Source organism: Osmerus mordax, chromosome 1 (assembly GCF_038355195.1).
Source record: "Osmerus mordax isolate fOsmMor3 chromosome 1, fOsmMor3.pri, whole genome shotgun sequence".
Taxonomy (NCBI): Eukaryota; Metazoa; Chordata; class Actinopteri; order Osmeriformes; family Osmeridae; genus Osmerus; species Osmerus mordax.
This window is the reverse complement of record NC_090050.1, coordinates 9,614,498-9,634,523: the sequence shown is the minus strand read 5'-3', so window position 1 is coordinate 9,634,523 and position 20,026 is coordinate 9,614,498. Positions and strand designations below refer to the sequence as shown.

At 47.4% G+C, this 20,026-nt stretch overlaps 1 protein-coding gene across 2 annotated transcripts; it reads right to left on the bottom strand.

The window, feature by feature from the left end:
* Nucleotides 1-3,450: 3,450 nt before the first annotated feature.
* slc38a3b (solute carrier family 38 member 3b) lies at nt 3,451-19,331 on the bottom strand. Of its 2 annotated transcripts, XM_067232610.1 has the most exons (17): nt 19,208-19,331; nt 13,265-13,448; nt 12,813-12,833; nt 12,574-12,658; nt 12,306-12,421; nt 10,078-10,151; nt 9,871-9,963; nt 9,147-9,228; nt 6,784-6,866; nt 6,237-6,295; nt 5,710-5,886; nt 5,480-5,559; nt 5,200-5,300; nt 4,684-4,808; nt 4,424-4,568; nt 3,765-3,868; nt 3,451-3,631 (listed from the first exon to the last, which is right to left on the bottom strand). In XM_067232610.1, exons 2-17 carry the CDS (start codon nt 13,366-13,368, stop codon nt 3,527-3,529), a joined length of 1,554 nt encoding a protein of 517 aa, XP_067088711.1. In that variant the 5' UTR covers nt 13,369-13,448; nt 19,208-19,331; the 3' UTR covers nt 3,451-3,526. The 2 variants fall into 2 exon arrangements, with proteins under 2 accessions (XP_067088711.1, XP_067088719.1); XM_067232618.1 differs by lacking the exon at nt 12,813-12,833.
* Nucleotides 19,332-20,026: the final 695 nt, after the last annotated feature.

The following is a 20,026-nucleotide window of genomic DNA, read 5'->3' as shown; positions in this document are numbered from 1 at the left end:
AAACTACAATGTTATAGCCTAATCATTTACCATAGGGAGTACTGTACCCCCCCCCCCCCCTACTTTGGGTTTTGATTCGCCTCCAGGAGGCCACCCAACCACTTCCTTCTGCCACCCCATTGCCACCACGAATGAAAATCTAGATCCGCCCCTGGTGCTACACAGTTGCAACTTAACAGTAACAAGTCTCCCTTTACACCCTAAACATACTTGATTCCCTTCGCTTTTCTGCCCAAAAAACATGAACATCTGAAGGAAAAATTATAAGCATTTAGCAGAAAAAGTATAATAAAAAGCCAAAGATAGAAGACGAGAGACACAATTGTAAAAACATCTACATTTGTTTTATTGTCAAACTAAAACGGTCGCTGCTATTTACACTATACAAGCTAGATATGCATCACGAATATAAAGGGTTTACATTTATATACATTATTTATATAAGCCACCTTATAAGCCCAAAATCGATATATAACTTGTTATTCACCCTAGTCTTTTAATTTTCTTGAAAATAAATCACAATGTTTTAACAAGAAATATAACAAAATATTAATAGGTATAAATCAGTTTAACCCTTGTGTTATCTTCGGGTCATTCTGACCCATCAGTCATTGTGACCCACCGTCGTATTGCGACAAATTTACCTCCTACAAAAACAAAGTGAAGCATTTTCTTTTAACTGTCGGGCTGTCTCAGACCCCCCACATTGCAATGGTTAAAATAAAATTATTTTTATTTGTTTTTGTATTGGGTAAAATTGGGTAAACACAACGGTGGTTCGTTATGAACCTTTGGGTCATGTGACCCGAAGGCAGCACAAGGGTTAAGTAATATGTGAATCCAGGCTTGCAGTTGGAACAATGGCTCTTGGTATAACTGATGTGCTTCATTTTAAGTTGAAGGTATTTCCAAGAGAAACAGGTAAGTAGATATCTTTGTAAAGAGGCATCTGTCAATGTTTTTTCCCCAGTACCTTGGCATGATGACCAGTTTAAAAAACAGGATTGAGCTAGGCACATTAAAAAACAATTCAGTTTAGTCATGGATAAGTAAAATAAACACATTTTAAATGATAAGTGAATGAATACACAGAACGCAATTTCCCCTGTAGTGTATAAGTGTATAAAAATGTCTTCTTGGCTAAAGAAATATTTGAGGTAAGAAATGAAATTACAACAAACATACAACCATCATTTTATGGATGAAACCTCTGTATTGAATATTGTTAAACTCTTAACTGGAGACCAACATCTCAGGAAATGATCTTGTGCTTTTGAATATATATATATTTGCTGTATCAACATGTAGTCACTTCAAGGACTGGGGTCAGAGGAGTTAACCAAACTGACATCTCTTCATGTAAGTATTGAGTAATGATAATGCTGATAGCTTGTAGAATAATACAAATGGTAGCGTTATAACATGGAGAGCTAGACAGAACAATACAATACCTTAATTAACCTTCTTCTACAAATCATTTACCATTTCTTCAATGTTTCAAAACCTGGATTTACAAAACCACACTGTTTTTATAATACGGCACCAAACATATAAGCCTAAGTCATATTGACACAGGTATTTTAGTAGATGGAGCGTTGACATAAATGACGGTTCATTGAGCCAACTACTAGAAAGGGCTGCTTCCACGCACGCCACTTCAACCACAGGATCAATCACTCAACAGGTCTTCAAAGCGATATCAAGAGACCACCAAGACAGGACCAGCAACTTCAACAGATCACAAAACACATCTCTCATATAGTGTGGCAATGCGAAAGTGAAAACGGCCTGTAGACACCACCGAATCATAACATTGAATTTCTATTTGTTTCTTGGATTACACGTCACTCAATTGAACATGGATGTAGAGGTGGGCAATGAGAACGGTTTGAAACAGGTAGCCTTCTACTGCCACTGTATGCTGTGTCAGCGCATGGACTTCATAAGAGGAAGCAAGACATCGCTAAAAGGTTGCACAAAACCAAAACACCATGTTTTGGTTTCGGCATAGACAAGCATACATCCTGAGCAGCCGATGGTAGTTGAGACATTAAGAGCGAGACCTCTTCACCCACAGAACCATGACCAGTTATAAAGAGGGTGCCTCCTATCTCATTTGGTCATGATTTGGGTTCACAAGGTCTCACCTCAATCGAAAGATGTCAGACGTATAAAATACATCGGCCAACATTGTACGTACTCTTATTTACATAGCATTATTATATTTGAATTCATTGCAGCAATCGTTATGCATGTAGGAATACTTAAATACTTCTAATTCATTTTGTAAACTTCTATGGGTTTTGTGTGGTTCATATTTATTGTGAAATGTGCCCTAATATACTGACAGTAGAAACCTAGTAATTACTCTTATGTATACCGTGCTAAGAATCTTAGGATGTACTGCCAACCTTGTAAATAAAGTCTGTTTTAAACTCTGCGCCCTCAAAGCTTCAAAGCAGTGTAGACTGTCACATATCATACACATCACATAAGAGCAGACTGTGCATCTACAGATACCTGATCATAGTTAAATACTCTGTTCTGTTCTCCAATAGCCTACATTGTGAAATTACAACAAAAAACATTGATATAGTTAAATAAATATACATTTCAGTTTCACAATATGTGTGTGGTACACACTGCAAATCTAGAGTTCCATACCACATGCATTTGGGACCTTAGCCTTGACCAACACCTACCACCATATACTTTCCTTTGGCACATAATCAACAGATATATACATTGCGTTCCTATGCAAACATTGGAAATAAACAGCCAATCAGAATAGCTGAAAACTCCTGTGTCACACGGTGAGTAGGACAAACACCAGAAGGTTAGAACACTCCATCCAGCCTTTCTTAAACCCTTCTCTGTCCAGTGATACCACTCGTGTGCAGAACACCAATGAACAGCAAACAAAATCATCAGAGTGGTTCTGCACACAAAAACATTTGTCTGACTTCCCTAACCGTGTGTCGTTTTTTGGCCCTCCCGTTTCCCTTCCAGTATAAAATCTAACTGCGCTTCGGTACAGTACTAGCAGTGGGTAACTCACCAGGAGGTCAGACGGTCACCTGGGGGTTGGAAGAGATAAATAAACTCTGTGAGGGGGGGAGGGGACGTGTGTGGGAGGAGGGGATGGGAGGGATGGGAAGTGAAAAGCTTGGCTGATGTCTGTGATGGCCCGACTGAAGCGCTGTCCCACTCATAGATATCGATTTGAAACAAAATACCCTGTTCACTCCTGATTATGAATCACTTCTTCGTCGTTAGCAACCACTTTGCTGTGTTCAAGTGCGTACGGTGAATGTGATCGAAATATCTCTTGGCTTGAGCCATTTGTCGGGCAAGATCAAGGTAGGTCCTGGAGCCCGCCCCTCCCTGCCTTTGCACCCCCCCCCCCCCTCCCACCTATGAGTGGATCACACATCCATTACAATACACCCTTATAAAATCATGAACTTTCCATCCCCAAACCTTTCACCCATTCCCTAACCCCACCCACAAACACACACAGCGGCCCCTAGTGGCCACCCCCTGCATTGCTGCTCCCTGTTGTCCAATCAATGATGATGAAGCTCAAACTCATTGTCATGAAGAGGACGCCCAGGCCGGCAAAGCAAGCAGCCTAAAAGAGGAGAGAGAGAGAACAGCCAAATCACGGAGCGTTCCAGAACAGTCATTCGAATAGCAAGTGGTGCTCAAGTAGGGAGGATACTAGGTCATTGAAATAACTAGGACGCTAAGTTGTTGGAGCTCACCACTATCTTAGGAGTGGAGTTCATGGGTTCCCTGTCCGTGGGTACGATGCGGATGTAGAAGACAGCTGGGAAGATGAAGATGAGGCAGGGGGCAGATGTAGCACCTGAGAGGAAGAGGAAGAGGGAGGAAGGCATGAGTGCAAAAGGGTCAAGGCTACACAGCCTTGACAACCACGTTAGCAGGAAAGGGGTGCTGTACATATATCGTGTAAACAAGGTTTCATGTGACAGAACAGGGACCAAAGCCAGTCTCCTCAGTTGGACTGTGTGGGTGGGTGTTTAAGTGAGGTCCCTGAACCCTCACCTCCACCACATTGACCCCTGTCCACTCAAATCGATCAACAAAAATATTGACAAAGGTCTTCCTTTTATCACTATTTAAACAACCAGTGGTCAAACGTGGTTTATTTTGCTTTTGAGGCAAGGTCGACGACACAGACACTAAACAGCTAGAAAAGGAAAACAACTACCTCACATGTTTCTAGTAATATTCAATATATCCAAACAGGTACACATATTCATTGAAACGTGTGCTGGACCAACATCTGGTACTCTGGTGCAAAACATCTTCATGGTTCGACACCGTACGAGTGTGAACCCCAGCCTAGTCACCTCCGGGCTCCCCCCCTCCTCATCCATAGGGGAACGACGCTACTCACCAATGATCCCAAAGATCCCCAGGATGTTGGGGGCGAAAATGACCAGCATGTTGATCGTGGAGAGCAGGATGACGGCGATGGCGACGTGACGCAGCCAGTTGAAGGTCTTGTTGGGGAACAGCATGTGCTGGATGGCCCTGCGTACCTGAGCAGGGGAGGGGAGTCGGGGGAGGACGTTACGAGACCGGGTCGTCCTGCCTGCCGGCGTTCCCTCCCGGCGCTCGCAAAACACACGCCGCGCGTGCCGTGATGTCACTTACCGGGAAGAGGACGATAGGGACGGTCAGGGTGACGGCGGTGAGGACGGCCAGCCGCACGCACAGCATCAGAGTGTCGTAGGGGTCGATTCGGCTGTAGGTGTGCAGAAGCTCCGGCTCCACCTTCCCTGTAGACACGCACGAGGGGTCAGAGGTCAGACCACATCCGCCTTGCAACGGATGAGACTTCCGTTCCGGTAACAGCGTGTCGTATTGTTTCCCGTTTCGTTGTTTCCTGGAATGACCACAAGGGGGAGCTCGGCTCCCCTCTGGGACTCGAGGAATCCACCTGCCATAATGAAGCGCTCCAGGGGGAGTAGTTATTCCCCATCCTAAAACTATTACCACCACAGCAGTGCGCAGACACACACGAGAGAGATAGATGATTGCATCGACAGCACACATTTGATCTTCCTTTATTCATTCAGAGTGTCTGGGCCCGACGACAGGATGTAACCGCCAGACGCCCTTGTAAACAGAGCCCCGCGAGAAAAAGGATTAGGGGGTTAAAGGTCTCACCGTAGAAGGTCAGGTAGCCAAACAGAGCGGCCAGAAAGTACATGGTGTACATGACCAGGATGGAGATGTTGGACACGTGCTGCATCCTCTTCTGAGTGGGGCTGCAGGCACACAGCAGGGAAGAGGGACGGGTCAGTATGGCCACACAGCACACCAGCTGAGACTGGAACATAGGAGGGCGTAGCATGGTGCAGGGCAGGGCAGGACAGGGCAGGACAAGGCAGGACAGGGCAGGACAGGGCAGGACAAGGCAGGACAGGGCAGGGCAGGGCACACTCACTTGCGCAGCTCCGTGTAGATAGGCAGGACCTCGGGGTGGCACACGAAAGCAAAGGCCAGGATGGGGATGGTGTACGCCGTCTGTGTTAACACACAAACACATTCATGTTGTTCTCCAACAGGTCCACATGTACACCGGGGTCTCACAGTACCCTACGCTAAGCATCCTCGGGACAATGAAGTCGAAGTCGTCCGTGGCTGAATCGAGGTTCTTCCGCCCCGCCGGCCTACCTGTGAGTTGATGGTGAACATGCGCGGGCCGCAGTGGGAGTCGTCCACCTCGTGGACCAGGCCGTTGTGGTAGCCGAGGCCGTGGGCGTCGGCTGAGTCATTGAGGTGGAGGTGAGCGGTGTGGTTGCCTGCAAACTCCTCAAAGGGACAGGGGATCTGGAACTTTTTATAGATGACCTGCAGGGAGATGGGGGGGGGGGAACGGGACACAGGTAGCGGAAACACATCAAGGTGAGCAAAGTCACTTCGTAGCGGGCGGTACAGAATGACCAGAGGGAGGAGAGGCCAGAACTACATCGGGGGGGGAAGGGGAAAATGGCTGAGCCGATTTCGACAGATCTGAGTGAGTTCGACACTTTCTGGTCTTTGTCTCTGTGAATCCTAAGCTGCTCAGATATTTGAGTCCCGTCACGCACAGCCAAAATGCAGAGCCTGAAGAGACTTGCTGTGCACCCTGAAATAGACCTCCCTTCAGTAAGTCTAATAACAACGTGCTGGAGCTGTGCAGCGGCGATCAGGCGACTTACAGCACTGAGGAAGAATACCATGCAGCTGAGTGAGAAACCACTGGTGTAGCCAAGGTAACCTGGAGGGAGGAGGACACAAGTCAATAAGACAGCTGCACCAGTGACATGCTCTCTTCAGAGACAGACAGACAGACAGAAAGAGAGAGAGAGAGAGAGAGAGAGGAGAGAGAGAGAGAGAGAGAGAGAGAGAGAGAGAGAGAGAGAGAGAGAGAGAGAGAGAGAGAGAGAGAGAGAGAGGGTGTGTGGTGGTGCTTGTGTATCAGTGGTCTCAGCTGTGTTAAGTCTCTGGACCCACAACATGCCTCAAGGCTCTATGAAGAATCCAAGGAACAAATTGGGCACCTGGCATTTCCACAGCATCATTTACACTAAGGGTCGGATTAGGGTGTGTGTTTGTGTGTGTGTGGGGGGGGGGGGGGGGGGGGGTGGAAGTAAGAGTAGCTCATTGGCTGCTCTGGCAGGTGACTGTAATGTTTACAGGACCCTTGATTGGCCCTAGAGCAGGTAACATGGGCAGAGGAGGGAAGGTAACCAGGTATAGACCCACCGAGTTGTTTCATCAGGGCCAGAGGAAGGATGATGCTGATGGAGACCATGACCACCAGGTAGTTACCATTCAGGTACCACAGACTAGAGAGGGAGCACAAAGGAGGGGGGGGGAGAGGTTATTAAACAAATAATAAGAGGCTAAATGATCACTTTGAGTGTCAGGATAATAGTCTGTCTGATGACACTGGTCGGTCAAAGCCATTGAAAACGTCGGTAAAATTAGAAACCACTTCATTAAAAGTGGGAAAAGGTCTCTCTTGCTGTATTGAATAAAAGCCAGCACTTATATAAGCCTGGTGAGTTGTGTGACAGTGTACAGTCCCTGTAAGGAAGGCATAACGAAGGTTGAGTGTCAGCACGCTGAGCTTGTTGCTGAGTGATCTATCACCCCGTTCCCACGCACGCCTCCCTAATGCTGGCAGCTCTCTGGCAGCTCTCACGGTCCACAGATCTGCCACACCAACACAAACACCCGACCATCTCCCCCCTCGCCCCATATCAACCCAAACACCCTCAAGTCCCAAGCATCCTTCCCCTCGCCAACTCAAACACCCTGAAGCACCAACCAGCCCGCCGACTGCCCCTTATTAACCCGACCACCCACCCCTCCTCTCACCCCTTCCCAACCCAAACACCGTCAAGTACCAACCATCTCATCCCTCACCCCACACCAACCAAGACACCCGCTGATGGCCATCTGCCCACACACAAACAAGCTTTCCTCTTACAGGGTCTGTACAGCTGGAGGGTAGTACATGTGAGGGCAGGTCTGGGCCCGGTCCCAAATAGACAACAGCTGGGTGACTGGAACAAGACACAGGAGGTGCAGAGGGCCAGGAGAGAGACAAGACCAGGATTGAAACACACACCCATGGAGACAGACAGACAGGGCAGGGATAACCAGGGCCTCAACTAAACATTATCAGGGGCACGGCTGTGACCACTATCGTGGTCAGGCATGAGTCTAAAGTACTTACAACAGAGGCCTTGTGAAGCTCATTGTCTCCTAAAGCCAGGGTGTCAACTACCTTTCAGAGCCGCTTCCCCATGGTTAAGCTGCTAAGCCTGTTATTCTAAACTACATAAACTACAAGGCATTACACAGGGCACGGCACTATGAGCAGCCATGTGTATGTGCGTGCGTGTGTCTGTGTGTTCATAAGACCTTTAAAGACTTCCTCAACACCAGAGAGAGTCACACGAATCCTCGGTTATGACATGTCAGGAACCTTTGGTGACCGGGTCACTTACCGGTCACTTTATTAAAGATCTGCTCTGGGTCATCCCCCACACCGCTCCAACAACCTAACCTTCTCTCAACCTTCCTGTTGGCCCTCTCTTCATCGCTATATTGTTGTGCATTCTTCTGATGCCTTCCTTCCAGATCCCCGCTCCTGTTTCCCTGTCTGTTCAGTTTGAGTGAAAGGGCCTAATCCTGCCGTCAGCCACACAACATGAATCACTGTTAGTCCAGGTCTATTTAAAGAGTCATAAACACACCACACCACCCCCAACTCAATCCTTCCTCCTCTACAGACGTCACTGGCCTTAAAACACCCGGAGAGGGGGAGATTCTGGAGGGGGGAGTCTGTTTGGGGTCGGGCCAACCTGTTCTTGCGTGTGACCTTCACCGCATGGCAGCCTATTCAGCCCGTCCATGTCACCTGAGGAGCGCACATGCACGCACGCACACCAATACTCTGATCACTTCCCTGTCCCTTAGTGAACATGCTTTCGTGTTTCCGAACTCTCAAGACCCACTTCATCAAGAAGCTGCATACAGGCAGAAAAGATCCATCTTGTACACATGATATAGCCTTTGCATGGGCTTGTACAAAAAATAAACACTAGGACAGAGGACAAACTTGAGACTTTGGGACAGGACAGATAGTCCAGCCAATGATCAACAGATTTGATATATTTGATATATATATTTGATATATATCAAATATATCCTATGGCAGGAATTCTGTTCAGCTTGCCAAGGTCTCCAGGGCGTCTGTCATACCACTGCTATCACAGCACCGCTGTTTGGAGTGGTTGTTACAACAACCTGGAGTAGGAGAAAAAATTTATACAAGCATTCCTGAAACCCATGCATGCTGTCTATCCTGACCAATGGCAGCTCCTGCCTGTGTCACACCCATCTTGTTGACCAATCGGGTGGTCGTGAGTCTGGGATGAGACTACCCGCCGCTCTAGAGCCAAACCTCAACAGACATCCCAACCACAGCCAGGCGGGCTGTCATGTTCGGCTACAGCAGGCAGTAGTCACATGGACACAGGGAGGGGCCTGGCACTCTTCCTTACCTGGAGAGGAAACCTGATTGAGTTATAGCGGGGACCAATGAGAGTACTTACTCAGCGGTAGGATCCTCCTTCAGGAAGGTCTGTAAGACCAATGGAAACTCAGACTTGACAATGTAAAGGTAGCTGGACATGGCTGTGGAGGGCAGAGACACAGACTGTGAGCTACAATCAGTGATAAAATCCAATACTTGTTACACCTACCGGTGACGCCTTTAGTAAACACAACACACTTCCGAACATTTGACAAACCTTCGAGAATTTTGAAATGACATCCAAGTTCATATCATTTCCGTTCAAATCATTTCATAACAATGGGTTCAATACACTTGAAGAGCTCAATCGTAATCCCATGAATAATGGCATTACACACATTCTTAGTGAGTGTGTGTCAAGACTTAGGTGTGCCTCGTCCCTGCCCTGATTTGAAGCTGCCCCTTGGTTCCTACCAGTGTGTGTTACAGAGGTCCACCTGACCTGCTCCCGTGCCAGTCGTTCTCTGCAGCAGGAGTCAGTGAGAGAGAAGCCCAGCAAGCTCCACTTTAAACTGAGTGCAGAGGAAGAGTCTGAAGGAGCCTATACCGTCACCAGCAGCTGTTTACCGACTGCAAGGCTGGCCTATCTCACAAATCAGTATACTGAAAGCATCGGCTCTAATCCAAAGCATTGACTGTGAGTATGAGGACTAGTGTTAGGGTAGGTTAAGGTCAACTATCCCAGTGGCATGGCTACTGCAGGCTGAGGAAAGCAGAGGCACCCCCAGCACAGACCAGCTCACCTCCGATGTTCTGCAGTGTGATGGCGATACCGGCGGCCATTTTCCCCGGTGTTCCGAAGGCCCTGAATCCCAGCTCCTCGTAGGCTCGAATCCCTAGTTACAGAAAGACACTGGCATTAAGGAAGATATCATAGCAATGGTATTATGTAGGAGAGGACTTTTCTCATCTATTTGGCCGGATTTCGGTGTTGCTGAGGCCAAACATACCCACAATGCCAGAGGATTTCAGCAGCAGGTGGATGGAGTAACAGGACAGCGCTGCCACTGCAGTCAGAAGAAACCTGGGAGAAGAGAAACAGAGAGAAGCCATTTTCGACGTTTGACTGCAGAACACTCCTACGCCTTCCTCCTGATACCGCCTCTCCCACTCCCACACATCTCGTCACCCCAACCTCCCTCTTCACAACACTGGACCGTTTCTGTAGCACTGACCCAGGGGACCACACAAATATGGAGTTCAAACTCATGTTGTAAAAGGCATCTGGTCCTTCTAAGGAGGACCAACCGAAGGAGAGATAGCATCGACAGAGATATCCACGTTCCACATATCCACCCCTGACGAATCAACTCTAAGAGAACAATGTCACCAAAGCAGTGTAACTATCATAAGGTGATTACTGTCTTATCAAGATCCTTGTCTTAACAACTTTGAACACTGCTTGGATCACACACCAATCCCTGTGTCCCACGACAGCCATGTGATCTCAGAGCTGAAACAAAGCTCACAGCGAGAGCTTGCTCAGCTTCTTCACACGGATGTCGTAACCCCATGCCCACAAAGAAAATGTTTAGCAAGGGAAAATGAGAGGCGATTCATGGATTACACAGCTCATTTAGAAACGGAGAGAACCCTGTTGAACTCAGTCTCAGTTCTGAAGGTCAGTAAGCCTACTCATGGATACATGGAGCATTTCCCACACCCTCTTTCTCCTAGACCAACTAGACCACAGGGCCCCGGGTCACTTACAGCAACACTGACCCCTGGGTAACATAGGCCAGGACTCAATGTTCAGCATTCCTGCAGGGTCAGAGGTGGGTCCTAACCCCAGCACCTTTCCCAGACCTTCCAGGGCCAGCTCACTTCAGGCCACAGCAAGGCCTCATGGGGATGCAGAGCTTGACTCGTGACCCCAGCACGAGACACGGGAAGCAGAGGTTACGCCCTGGGAATTCTGCTGAGAGCTCACATGAGCCCTGTTCAGCTCCTCCACCACCAGGGCACCAGGACACTCAGAGCACACCCACACAGCACAGCTCCCCCTCTCCTCTAGTGTCAAACCAGGTGTGGGATTTCTCTACAGCTCTCCTGCCACCAGGGCCGACATGTCACATCATACAGTGGAACCTTCCGGCTGACTCCCTGGAGAAAGGGTGAGCTGTGTCAGTCATGCACCCTGTCGGACCAGTAGCTCCATGACAAGGACCTCTGGACGACCTCCAACCCTGCAGATGGGAACTGAACTGTAAAGACTACAAACTACAAAGATTGTGAGGAGATGGGGGTTACCGAAAGCTCACAGCTGGTTAAACTGTAGTTGTGGGAAGTCTCGTAAAGATCTGTCATGGTGCCATTCTAGATAGATGTTTCTCATGGTGATCGCACTGTGGTCTTGTATGTGCTGTAGGTGGAAGAGCGTTGTGTGGAAGGTTCTATGCTCTATCTTTAGATGAAACGCATGCAAGAATCCTTGGAATGGCTGTCATTGGATCAGGACTCAGGCAGTTCTCAGCACTGGAGCTGAAACTGTCCAATCCTCGTCCTCAACCATGGCCACAGCCCCAGCCCTAGCCCTGGACCCAGTCTCAGCCCCACCCCCCAGACACAGCCCCAGCCTCTAGCAGTCTGCAGCTAAACAAACCAGCCTGGGTCTGTGGGACAACCAGGGTCACGGAGAAAGGAGCTGAGGGGGGGAATCATAGAACCCTCCACACAGGGGGCATGGCCATGGGAAGATGTGGGCGGGGCTATTCTAGGCTGTGGCCTTTCTGGGTCCTGTGTGTGTTCAGCAGGGCGGGGACCAGGGACAGACTGAACCCAGCAACACCCAGCACCACCCCATCCCTCGGTCACCCCGCTGCAGAGCCCACCCCCGTCGGGGCGATAGCATTCCTTGAAGCTCATAAATCTACAGTGAAGGTTGTGTGTGTCTATTTTCAACCTCCCAGCCCCCCCCCCTATTCACTGCAGCCATGCTCGTCTCCAGGTCCTGTTCATATGTAAAAGCTATCACTCCTGAGCTAACAGGGCTTATATCACTACCAATGGACCTGCTATGTGTACCACCAACTGAGTCATTGACAGTGGATTCAGTCTGAACTGGGGAGTCAGCACATGTCAAATGTTCTAGGTGTCTCTCAACTGTTAATTAAATATTTAGACTTGTGTATGTGCCAGAGTAGACATAGATAGACCGTCACATGACTGAGTGACTTACAGGAAGAGGAGGATGCCAGTATTAGCCATGGCATAGGCCAGTCCCAGGATCCCACTGCCCATGATGGCATTCCCCAGGTTGAACACAGACATGCCAAAAGAGGTCTTACCCTCAAACTGAAAAAAAAGAAACACAAAAGTCTTAAAAAAACATAAACATGTCAAAAATCACTAAGTAAAAACATCTATTGTCGTTCTTGAACGGTCAGTGCAGACCTACAGTACAATGTACGTTGGTCCATTATGAGGAGACCGTTGGTCAAACTCACGTCAGTGAAGCGGGCTGGCTTCTTCCCATCTCCATTGGGCAGAAACTCCTCACTCTCTGCAATGATTCCGTCTCCCTCGTCGAATCTGGAGGTGAGAGGAAATGCTGTCGGTTAATAACGGAACCCAACTCAAAATCAAATGTAAACAGTGCAAGCATCACACGAGAATGTTAATGGGGTAGTAATATCAGAAAGTCAGTAAAACGTCGAAAGATTCAGTATCAGCTATATGAACATACCTGACATTTGTAGTACCATTTCTGTACGGCACAACACAGGGTCCAGGTTGATGGCAGGCAGCACAAAAACAAGGCAAACATGCACTTAGAAACAACAGCTATCTCAGGAAATCAGCAAAAGGCTAGCAAACAAACACCATTCACTGCCCCTCATACCTGGTAAACACTTGACACACAGGGACAACTCAACACAGCACACTTGCAAAAGAGACCTACAGAGATAAGGCCAGCTGTCTTTAATGGTATATTTGTGTGTAAACCCTCAGCCTTTACATTATTGTGTCGACACTGACCAATAGCAAGTCTTGTACTTGGACTCATTCCCATGGCACAATCTCCTAGCATAACACAGACTAGGCACTGCAAGCTGTGTTAGTGACCAGAGTCCACGGTAAAAGCCTCGGAGGTTCACTAAATCACACAAAGACTCCAAGAAAGAAGAAAGTACTCACGTATCTTCCTCAGGCATGGTCTTCATTGGCACGCACATGTCATCCCCCAGGTCATGACCTTTCCCATTGGGAAGGATGCTCATCTCTGATTGGGCGCACTCCATGCTCCACGCAGCAGTTGGCCCAGAATGGTTAACGGTTGTGTGTGTTCAAAGGGTGTGTTCCTCTCCTGTCACTTGGATACCTGGAGCGAGCAGATAGGGGGAGACTGAAAATAAACGTTGGTTCCTTCACACGGACTGCATTCGCCGCTTGACAAACTATTGATTTTCCAGAACCGAGACAATAGGTAACGCAAACCCGTCGACGGCCGCAAGGGGTCAAGGGTCAAGGTCTTTTATGAGTGGCACATCGACGCTGTTTACTGATGGTGTTTCACACCGGGATGTCACATGCTCTGTTCTCATGGTCTCTGCTCCGGCCCCCGCGCTGACACTGTCGGTCACACACTCGCCCGGACACGCACACACACGCACACAACCAAACGCACGATTGTGAAACCCCATTACGATCATGAGGCCCCTCATCTGGACGACGAGCGGTCGCCGCCCAACGACACAGCGCCAGGGACACTGACACATCCCGTTTCCAATCAGCAGGGGGGTGAGCTCAGAGCCTGCGGAGGTCCCCTGACAATGGGCCGGTTTTGTGAGCTGCTTCCGGGGAGAGTGTGGGTCAAACAGGAGACCTTTTGTCTCCCCGAGTGGACCCCCGAGCACATCGTCTGTTGCTGTCGCCCGCCTCGGTCCTGGAGAGGGAGCTTGACGGATCACCCCTCCACTGCCAAGAGTGACACTGGAATGTGATTAGCATAAGAAAATGGAGCTATCGGGACCGTTAACGACTTTCTCAGATGTCCGAGTAGGTCATCAACATATCAATACCAATCCTAGCTCAACAGGTAGGGTTGAACCAAATTGACTCTAAATGAGGGCTATGGGGAACATGAGTCAGTTATCTTAAATGTATGTTACAAATACTATCTCGATACTATATTTCCCCATATGTGTCTGTGTTGCAGGATGGCCTGGCTGACTGGACCACTGGCTTAGATTGTATGTCGAGCAGCCCTGTCTTCGGTCATTACACATTAGGTGAGCCAGCAGAGTATATTTATATATTTGTATATTTGGTCTTGCCACTCTATCTATTGCCTTGGGTGGAAACACAGGTCATGGGCCAACCACACTTCTGACAGGACATATGGGAGATCACTTCAGGGTCAGTGATGTATGATAGAGGCCCATCAGGAAACAGGCTGGCAAAGCGATGGAGAGAGGGACAAATGAGCGACAGAACATCAGCTAGAGTGGCATCTACTTGAATCAAGGAACAGTCCAATTTAATGTATTCGTATGGGAATGTTGTCGTTTCATAATTATCTGAAGTTAAACTGTCTTTCCGTCCCCTTCAGACCAGAAATGATTGCTCATTTCTGGACACACAAGTCAATCTAAAGGATAATTATACGTAGCCCTAAATCTTACCCTAAGGACATGGAAAGAATACTGTTATTGTAGCCATCTAATCATTCCAAATCTACACCCGTGTCAAGGGGGTAGGAAATCTTCTAGACAATTTCCTATGCATATTTATTGTGCATTTCCTGTCTCAAGATCTGGTTCCTATTCACTCCACCCGCTCCCATTCTCTCCCCTCTGGACACAGATGTCAAAAGTCAGACCCAGAGCAAATATTTGCATATGTCTTCAGTTCATTTTCCAGGACAAACCTTGTATGGACTTTAACATGATCTTAACAGACAGAAGCAATAGTCAGTCGACCCACTGCGAAATGTGCTCTTATGTGAACACACACAATTCACAAGTTTGCAGCCTGTAAGCCAGTTTCAACACAAATGTGTCACTACATTTCATGACTATTATATGAAAGCCTTTCTCTGGTCCAGTGTAAGAATGTGTTATGTAGAGTTGTGAATAGTTCCCAAAGGTCCAGATAAGCCGCACCATAACTGGAGCACTGGAGTTAAATCTGAGCATACATGAAAGCATAGAGTGTGTAGTGTATTTATAGAGTTGGCAGTACAACCTGTCCATGTCTTTCACTTTCTGTCCCCTATAAGTACGCAGGTAATATCTGTCTGTAACTATTACTACTTCCACCACAGACATGTGAGTATGTATGTCTGTATGTAACTTGCAACTATGTTCCCTTAACTGCAGCACGGGTCATTCTGTCATTTGCAGACTAGATGCCAGAAGCTTCTTAGAACCTGGCAGTGAGACAACAGTTGGCAATTAACGTCACCGACAGTAGATTGTTGCTACGCTGGGTGAGTCAGACAGGAGTGGTGGTCACTATAGGTGACCGTGGGTAGCTTTTCCACCCGAGTAAACATAATGACTCAGTATTGACGGAAGACAAAGACAGCCTTGCAGCTGTTAGCAGGGCCTAACGACTAGACCAAGGCTGCCAGCGTGGTAAGTTCAAGTTCACGATGAGTTTAATAGCTCAGTCCAATGAAAGGCTCCACCAACCCTGGACCTTACCCTTGTCCTCATCGTGGTGACAAACCAGTAATGTGCTGTCCCTGTGGGCTACAGGATACGTTCAGGGTTCAGCAGGCTGCTTCGGTTCCCTCGTCCATATCCGTCTCCTTACATCCTGAAATACCACACCATATACTCTGCATCCGCCTCTGAAGGGGGACTCATTCCAGACCCTGCCACTGTCTCTGGGTGGGGGGTGGGGGGGGGGTCCTAGAGGAGAAAGTATTGGCATGGAAGGCAGCTGGGTTGTAGATGAGGAGATTCCTGTGTTGTGGTGTGTCAGAGGCAGCAGACACGAGGGCCCTGGCCCGAGAGCCTGGCACCGCCAGCTCCTCACCACTCTCAGCCCGCTGGAGGCAGAAGGGCACACGGTCCCTAGCCATGCCAGGACCACGGCCCTCCACCTTTTAACAGGTTGACAAATGAGCTGTAGGAATGAGCCAGGGGGTTCTCTTATAGGAAAATGATATCAAGCCCACTGAAGAGAGTCCTGGTGTCTTGCTCCGTGTGTAGCGGCTGTGTGGGTCCACAGGGGCAGCAGTGGTCCACTCAGCAGCCCACATCACGGGGAATATAAAGGTTCCCCTCAATTACAAGGAAAGACAAATCACTTGTAGTCAAGCGCCCACCAGACTAGAGGCCTTTAGAGACGACGACAACACACCGACTACTAGCGCCTTTGGTGTGCTGTGTTCCACAAGCTGAGTATGTCGTGTAGGCTGATGAGAAGAAGAACCGAGCGACACAACCAGACATCCCCTCATCTTCCCCTGTGTCAAAGTAGATCCAACGAGACAAGCAGAAAGCCCAACGACCGCCATTCTAATCACAAATACAAACCAAACAAGCACACCCAGTACAGGCACACATTTGTTACACCAATTACACAATGCATTTTCACGAGCAGGAACCCAAATCATGAAGTACTGCAAACTATTATTAGCCTTCTTGCTGAGCAAAGAAGAAGAAACCAAGGAATCACACCCTGATCTGCACAGTAGGCCTCACTTATGCCCAGATCAGTTTACATGTCAGCGTGAAGGGCGACTAGCATCAAGGTAGAACGCCATTCTGTTCTAAGAAAAGGGTGTCTTGTAAAGTCCTTGTTGGCCACAGGGGGCAGCACCAACAGTTAGGCGCTTGACTTCAGTTGAAACTTGGAACGCGACATTGGGTCGGAGCCTAGGTCAGGTCAGCTGTGTGGCTGACATGTGGGTCTCTGCCAAGGTCTGAGTCACACAGTTTTATGCCCTGTATCTATGCCAATATCATGGCAGAAGAACAGAATCCACTGAGGCACATTCAGCGTGTGAGAGACGATAGCCTCACCCAGGGCCAAGCCTCCACTACTGTGCGTTTCTGTTGTCGTCCTGGAGCGTAGGTATCACTTTAATTAAAACTATGAGGTATATTTCTTCCTCGGTCATAGATGTGTAGGATATTTTCCATTCAACAGGTTAGTGTCGGAGACAATCAGAATGACATAAAACCATCAACAAAGCCAGGTGACTGTCCTGTGACTTCCACATAAATACATAATGTCACATGGCAAGGTCAGGTCCAACTTCACCAAGGGCCACAGTAATGGTGATGGTAATAATAGCTCTTGCGTTTGACAACTCTGCTGGGCTGGCTCACACAGAGCTATTCACAGGGCTCTTGAGGCTGATAGGGGAGCGCAGCTGGCTCCTTCCCATCCAGTCAGGACAGGCCCATCACCCAGCTTTCCAATCCAATTCTCAGAAGCTCACTGGCTGGTCAACCATTCAGCAGAACAGCCCCATGTCCTAGCTGGGGTCAATAACCCTGCTTATCTGCCTGTTATCTGCCCTTGTGAACCCTGCCCGTCCACCGGCCCCTCTCCTCCTGCTCAGGTGCTATGAGTGTTTCGATAGGGGCCAAAGTCAAAAACATCTAGTCTACCTCCTGCGCCTCACATCATGGGGCATTCTGCCACAAGCGCTAAAGACCAGTGCAAATACATCTCCTATCAACAGTCACACTAAAACAATGTGTACATGACATATAAGGCTATAGGAGCTGAAAAGGAGCAAAAGGAATAGTTAAATAACTCAAATATATTCATTCATTCATATGAATGACATTAATTTAAGCCAAGAGGCCCTGCCTTCCCCAGCTGGGATTCTGATGGATAGCATTCTGGTGCACATGCGTCCTAGGGTTCACATGCAGGCTCAGCTGCTGGACAGATGAGCAGGACATGGCACAGATGGTACAGGGCTAATGTGAGAATGGGAACAGGTGATTTGGTAACCATCATACAGGGTCGACTAAGAGTTTTGACTTCACAATCACCATCGCTACATATTCAGTGGTGATTCTGATATTGGGGTGGAAAATGTACAACAAATGTTTGACAATTGCCTGAGGGGGGTGCATAACAAATTGATAACACAAATTAAACAGTACTACGTATTCTACCACGCTACCAAAACACAAATTTCAGCGACACCGCTCAACAGCGCATGGCATTTTATTATGTTTCCAAATTGTTGATAAACTTAAGTTAAGTTGCATGTGTGACTGGGATTTTAGTTGTAAAGCTTCGAGTTTGGGACAATCTTTGGAATTATTTACATGATTTGTTTTATGTCATATTTGTGGAGGCGAGGTTCTCTAGGATAAGGTAGACGTATCCTGTTTACCCGCCCCTTGTTCATCCTCACATTCCACATGGCTGTTAGCTCACATTACAAAAAGCTGAAAGGCAAAAAGCTAGGAGTTCTTCCTCTTTGATAAATGCACGGATAAAAATAGGCTCCTATACCATTTGTATTTGCGCAAGATTTTGAAAAAGTGATCAACTCCAAAACGAGTTGGGATTGTATTCGAACAAAATAGGCTACTGATCTCTATTGGTAAGTGTAGCCTACCAAAATCACGTGTAAATATCCACGCTGTTATTTATTTTTAAGGTCTCGTCATCTACCTACGTGTAACGCCAAATTAATCAACGACATTGTTGAATTCAAAGACAACAAAAGTGTTCAGACAAACTATCATTTGAGTTTAAGAGACACTAAGAATAACACATGTTACAAACAATGAAACAATCTGACGATTGACTCCTTAAGGCACATGGTGACATTTGCGCTTCTTACTCATTGCAGAAGGATGCACTTTCTTCGATTAAAATATATTTTAAAGATACACAAGGAATGTACTCAATACTCCTTATTAAACCATTATTCATTCATGTTATAATACATATATATAGGCTACATTTAAGTTTTTCCCATTTAGGCAACATCGATTTGTGGTGAGGACGTATTATTTTTTTGAGTTTACTCACCTCATCTATTCTAACACATGAAAATAAAAACTTTAAATATGCATACACTTGGTAAACACGTTACTTCTATAATCTACTGATGTGAAAATGTCCATTGTTGACTAAAGAACACAATCTTACCAATTGTAGAGTCGTGACGTTCTTGCTTGAGATCAATTCCGTAGATCAATAATACCCCCCAAAATATGAAGTTATTCTCTTTATTTTCTGTTAAACCTGAGGCTTATCTTAAATTAAAGCTTTTGGATAATGCGCGCTCTCTATTTCCCTCTCGTATAAATTTTGTCGAATGAGAAATGGACGGCATTTGTAAACGGGCTCTTACTGAGCTATGGGGGTCGTATTGGTTCCGCCTCCTTCGAGCTTACTGTCCTATTCGTTAACACTACTTTCTTTACGCGTGGCGGAAAAAGAGTTAGGCAACAGGCACCAGGCAGTTGTCTCTACCTTAGTCAATTTTCCCATACTTATAGTGTAGCTTATACTCTTTAGCACTGGGCAAATGTTCTTTAGTAGTACTTGGATTCCACAAAAACTGAGAACTATTCACGTTCCATAAATGGGGGTTTAACGGTTCCTAAAACCACACTTGCATATAGGAACTACCAACACTTGTTTAGTCTTCCATCATTTATGTATAGGGTATATGTTTATGCCTATACTCTTCAGCCTGTCAACACTTTAAACAAAGGGTACTAGTCCTCTGGACATTTGACATCCAGGCCTTTGTCAGGAGCGTGTAGGGCCTGGGGAATGTGTATTGCTGTAGCTTCCACGGAGCGCTCTGCGGGAACAATAGTTTGTCTGAAGCTCTTTCCCCTCTATATGAAGGTGGGGAGGTCAGTATTGGATCCGACAGATGCATGGGCTTGCTGCACCCCCACCCCCCCCCCATTCACTAATTGGTTTAATTGAATGGTTCCACAGCAGGCTGGGGTG

Excerpts from the sequence above, each read along its gene's own strand:
- slc38a3b (XM_067232610.1), bottom strand. The coding sequence starts at position 13,368 with ATGGAGTGCGCCCAATCAGAGATGAGCATCCTTCCCAATGGGAAAGGT. Across the intron at positions 5,887-6,236 it reads TGGTATTCTTCCTCAGTGCT|GTCATCTATAAAAAGTTCCA; the intron begins GTAAGTCGCCTG and ends ATCTCCCTGCAG. Across the intron at positions 4,569-4,683 it reads TCCCTATCGTCCTCTTCCCG|GTACGCAGGGCCATCCAGCA; the intron begins GTAAGTGACATC and ends TCCCCTGCTCAG.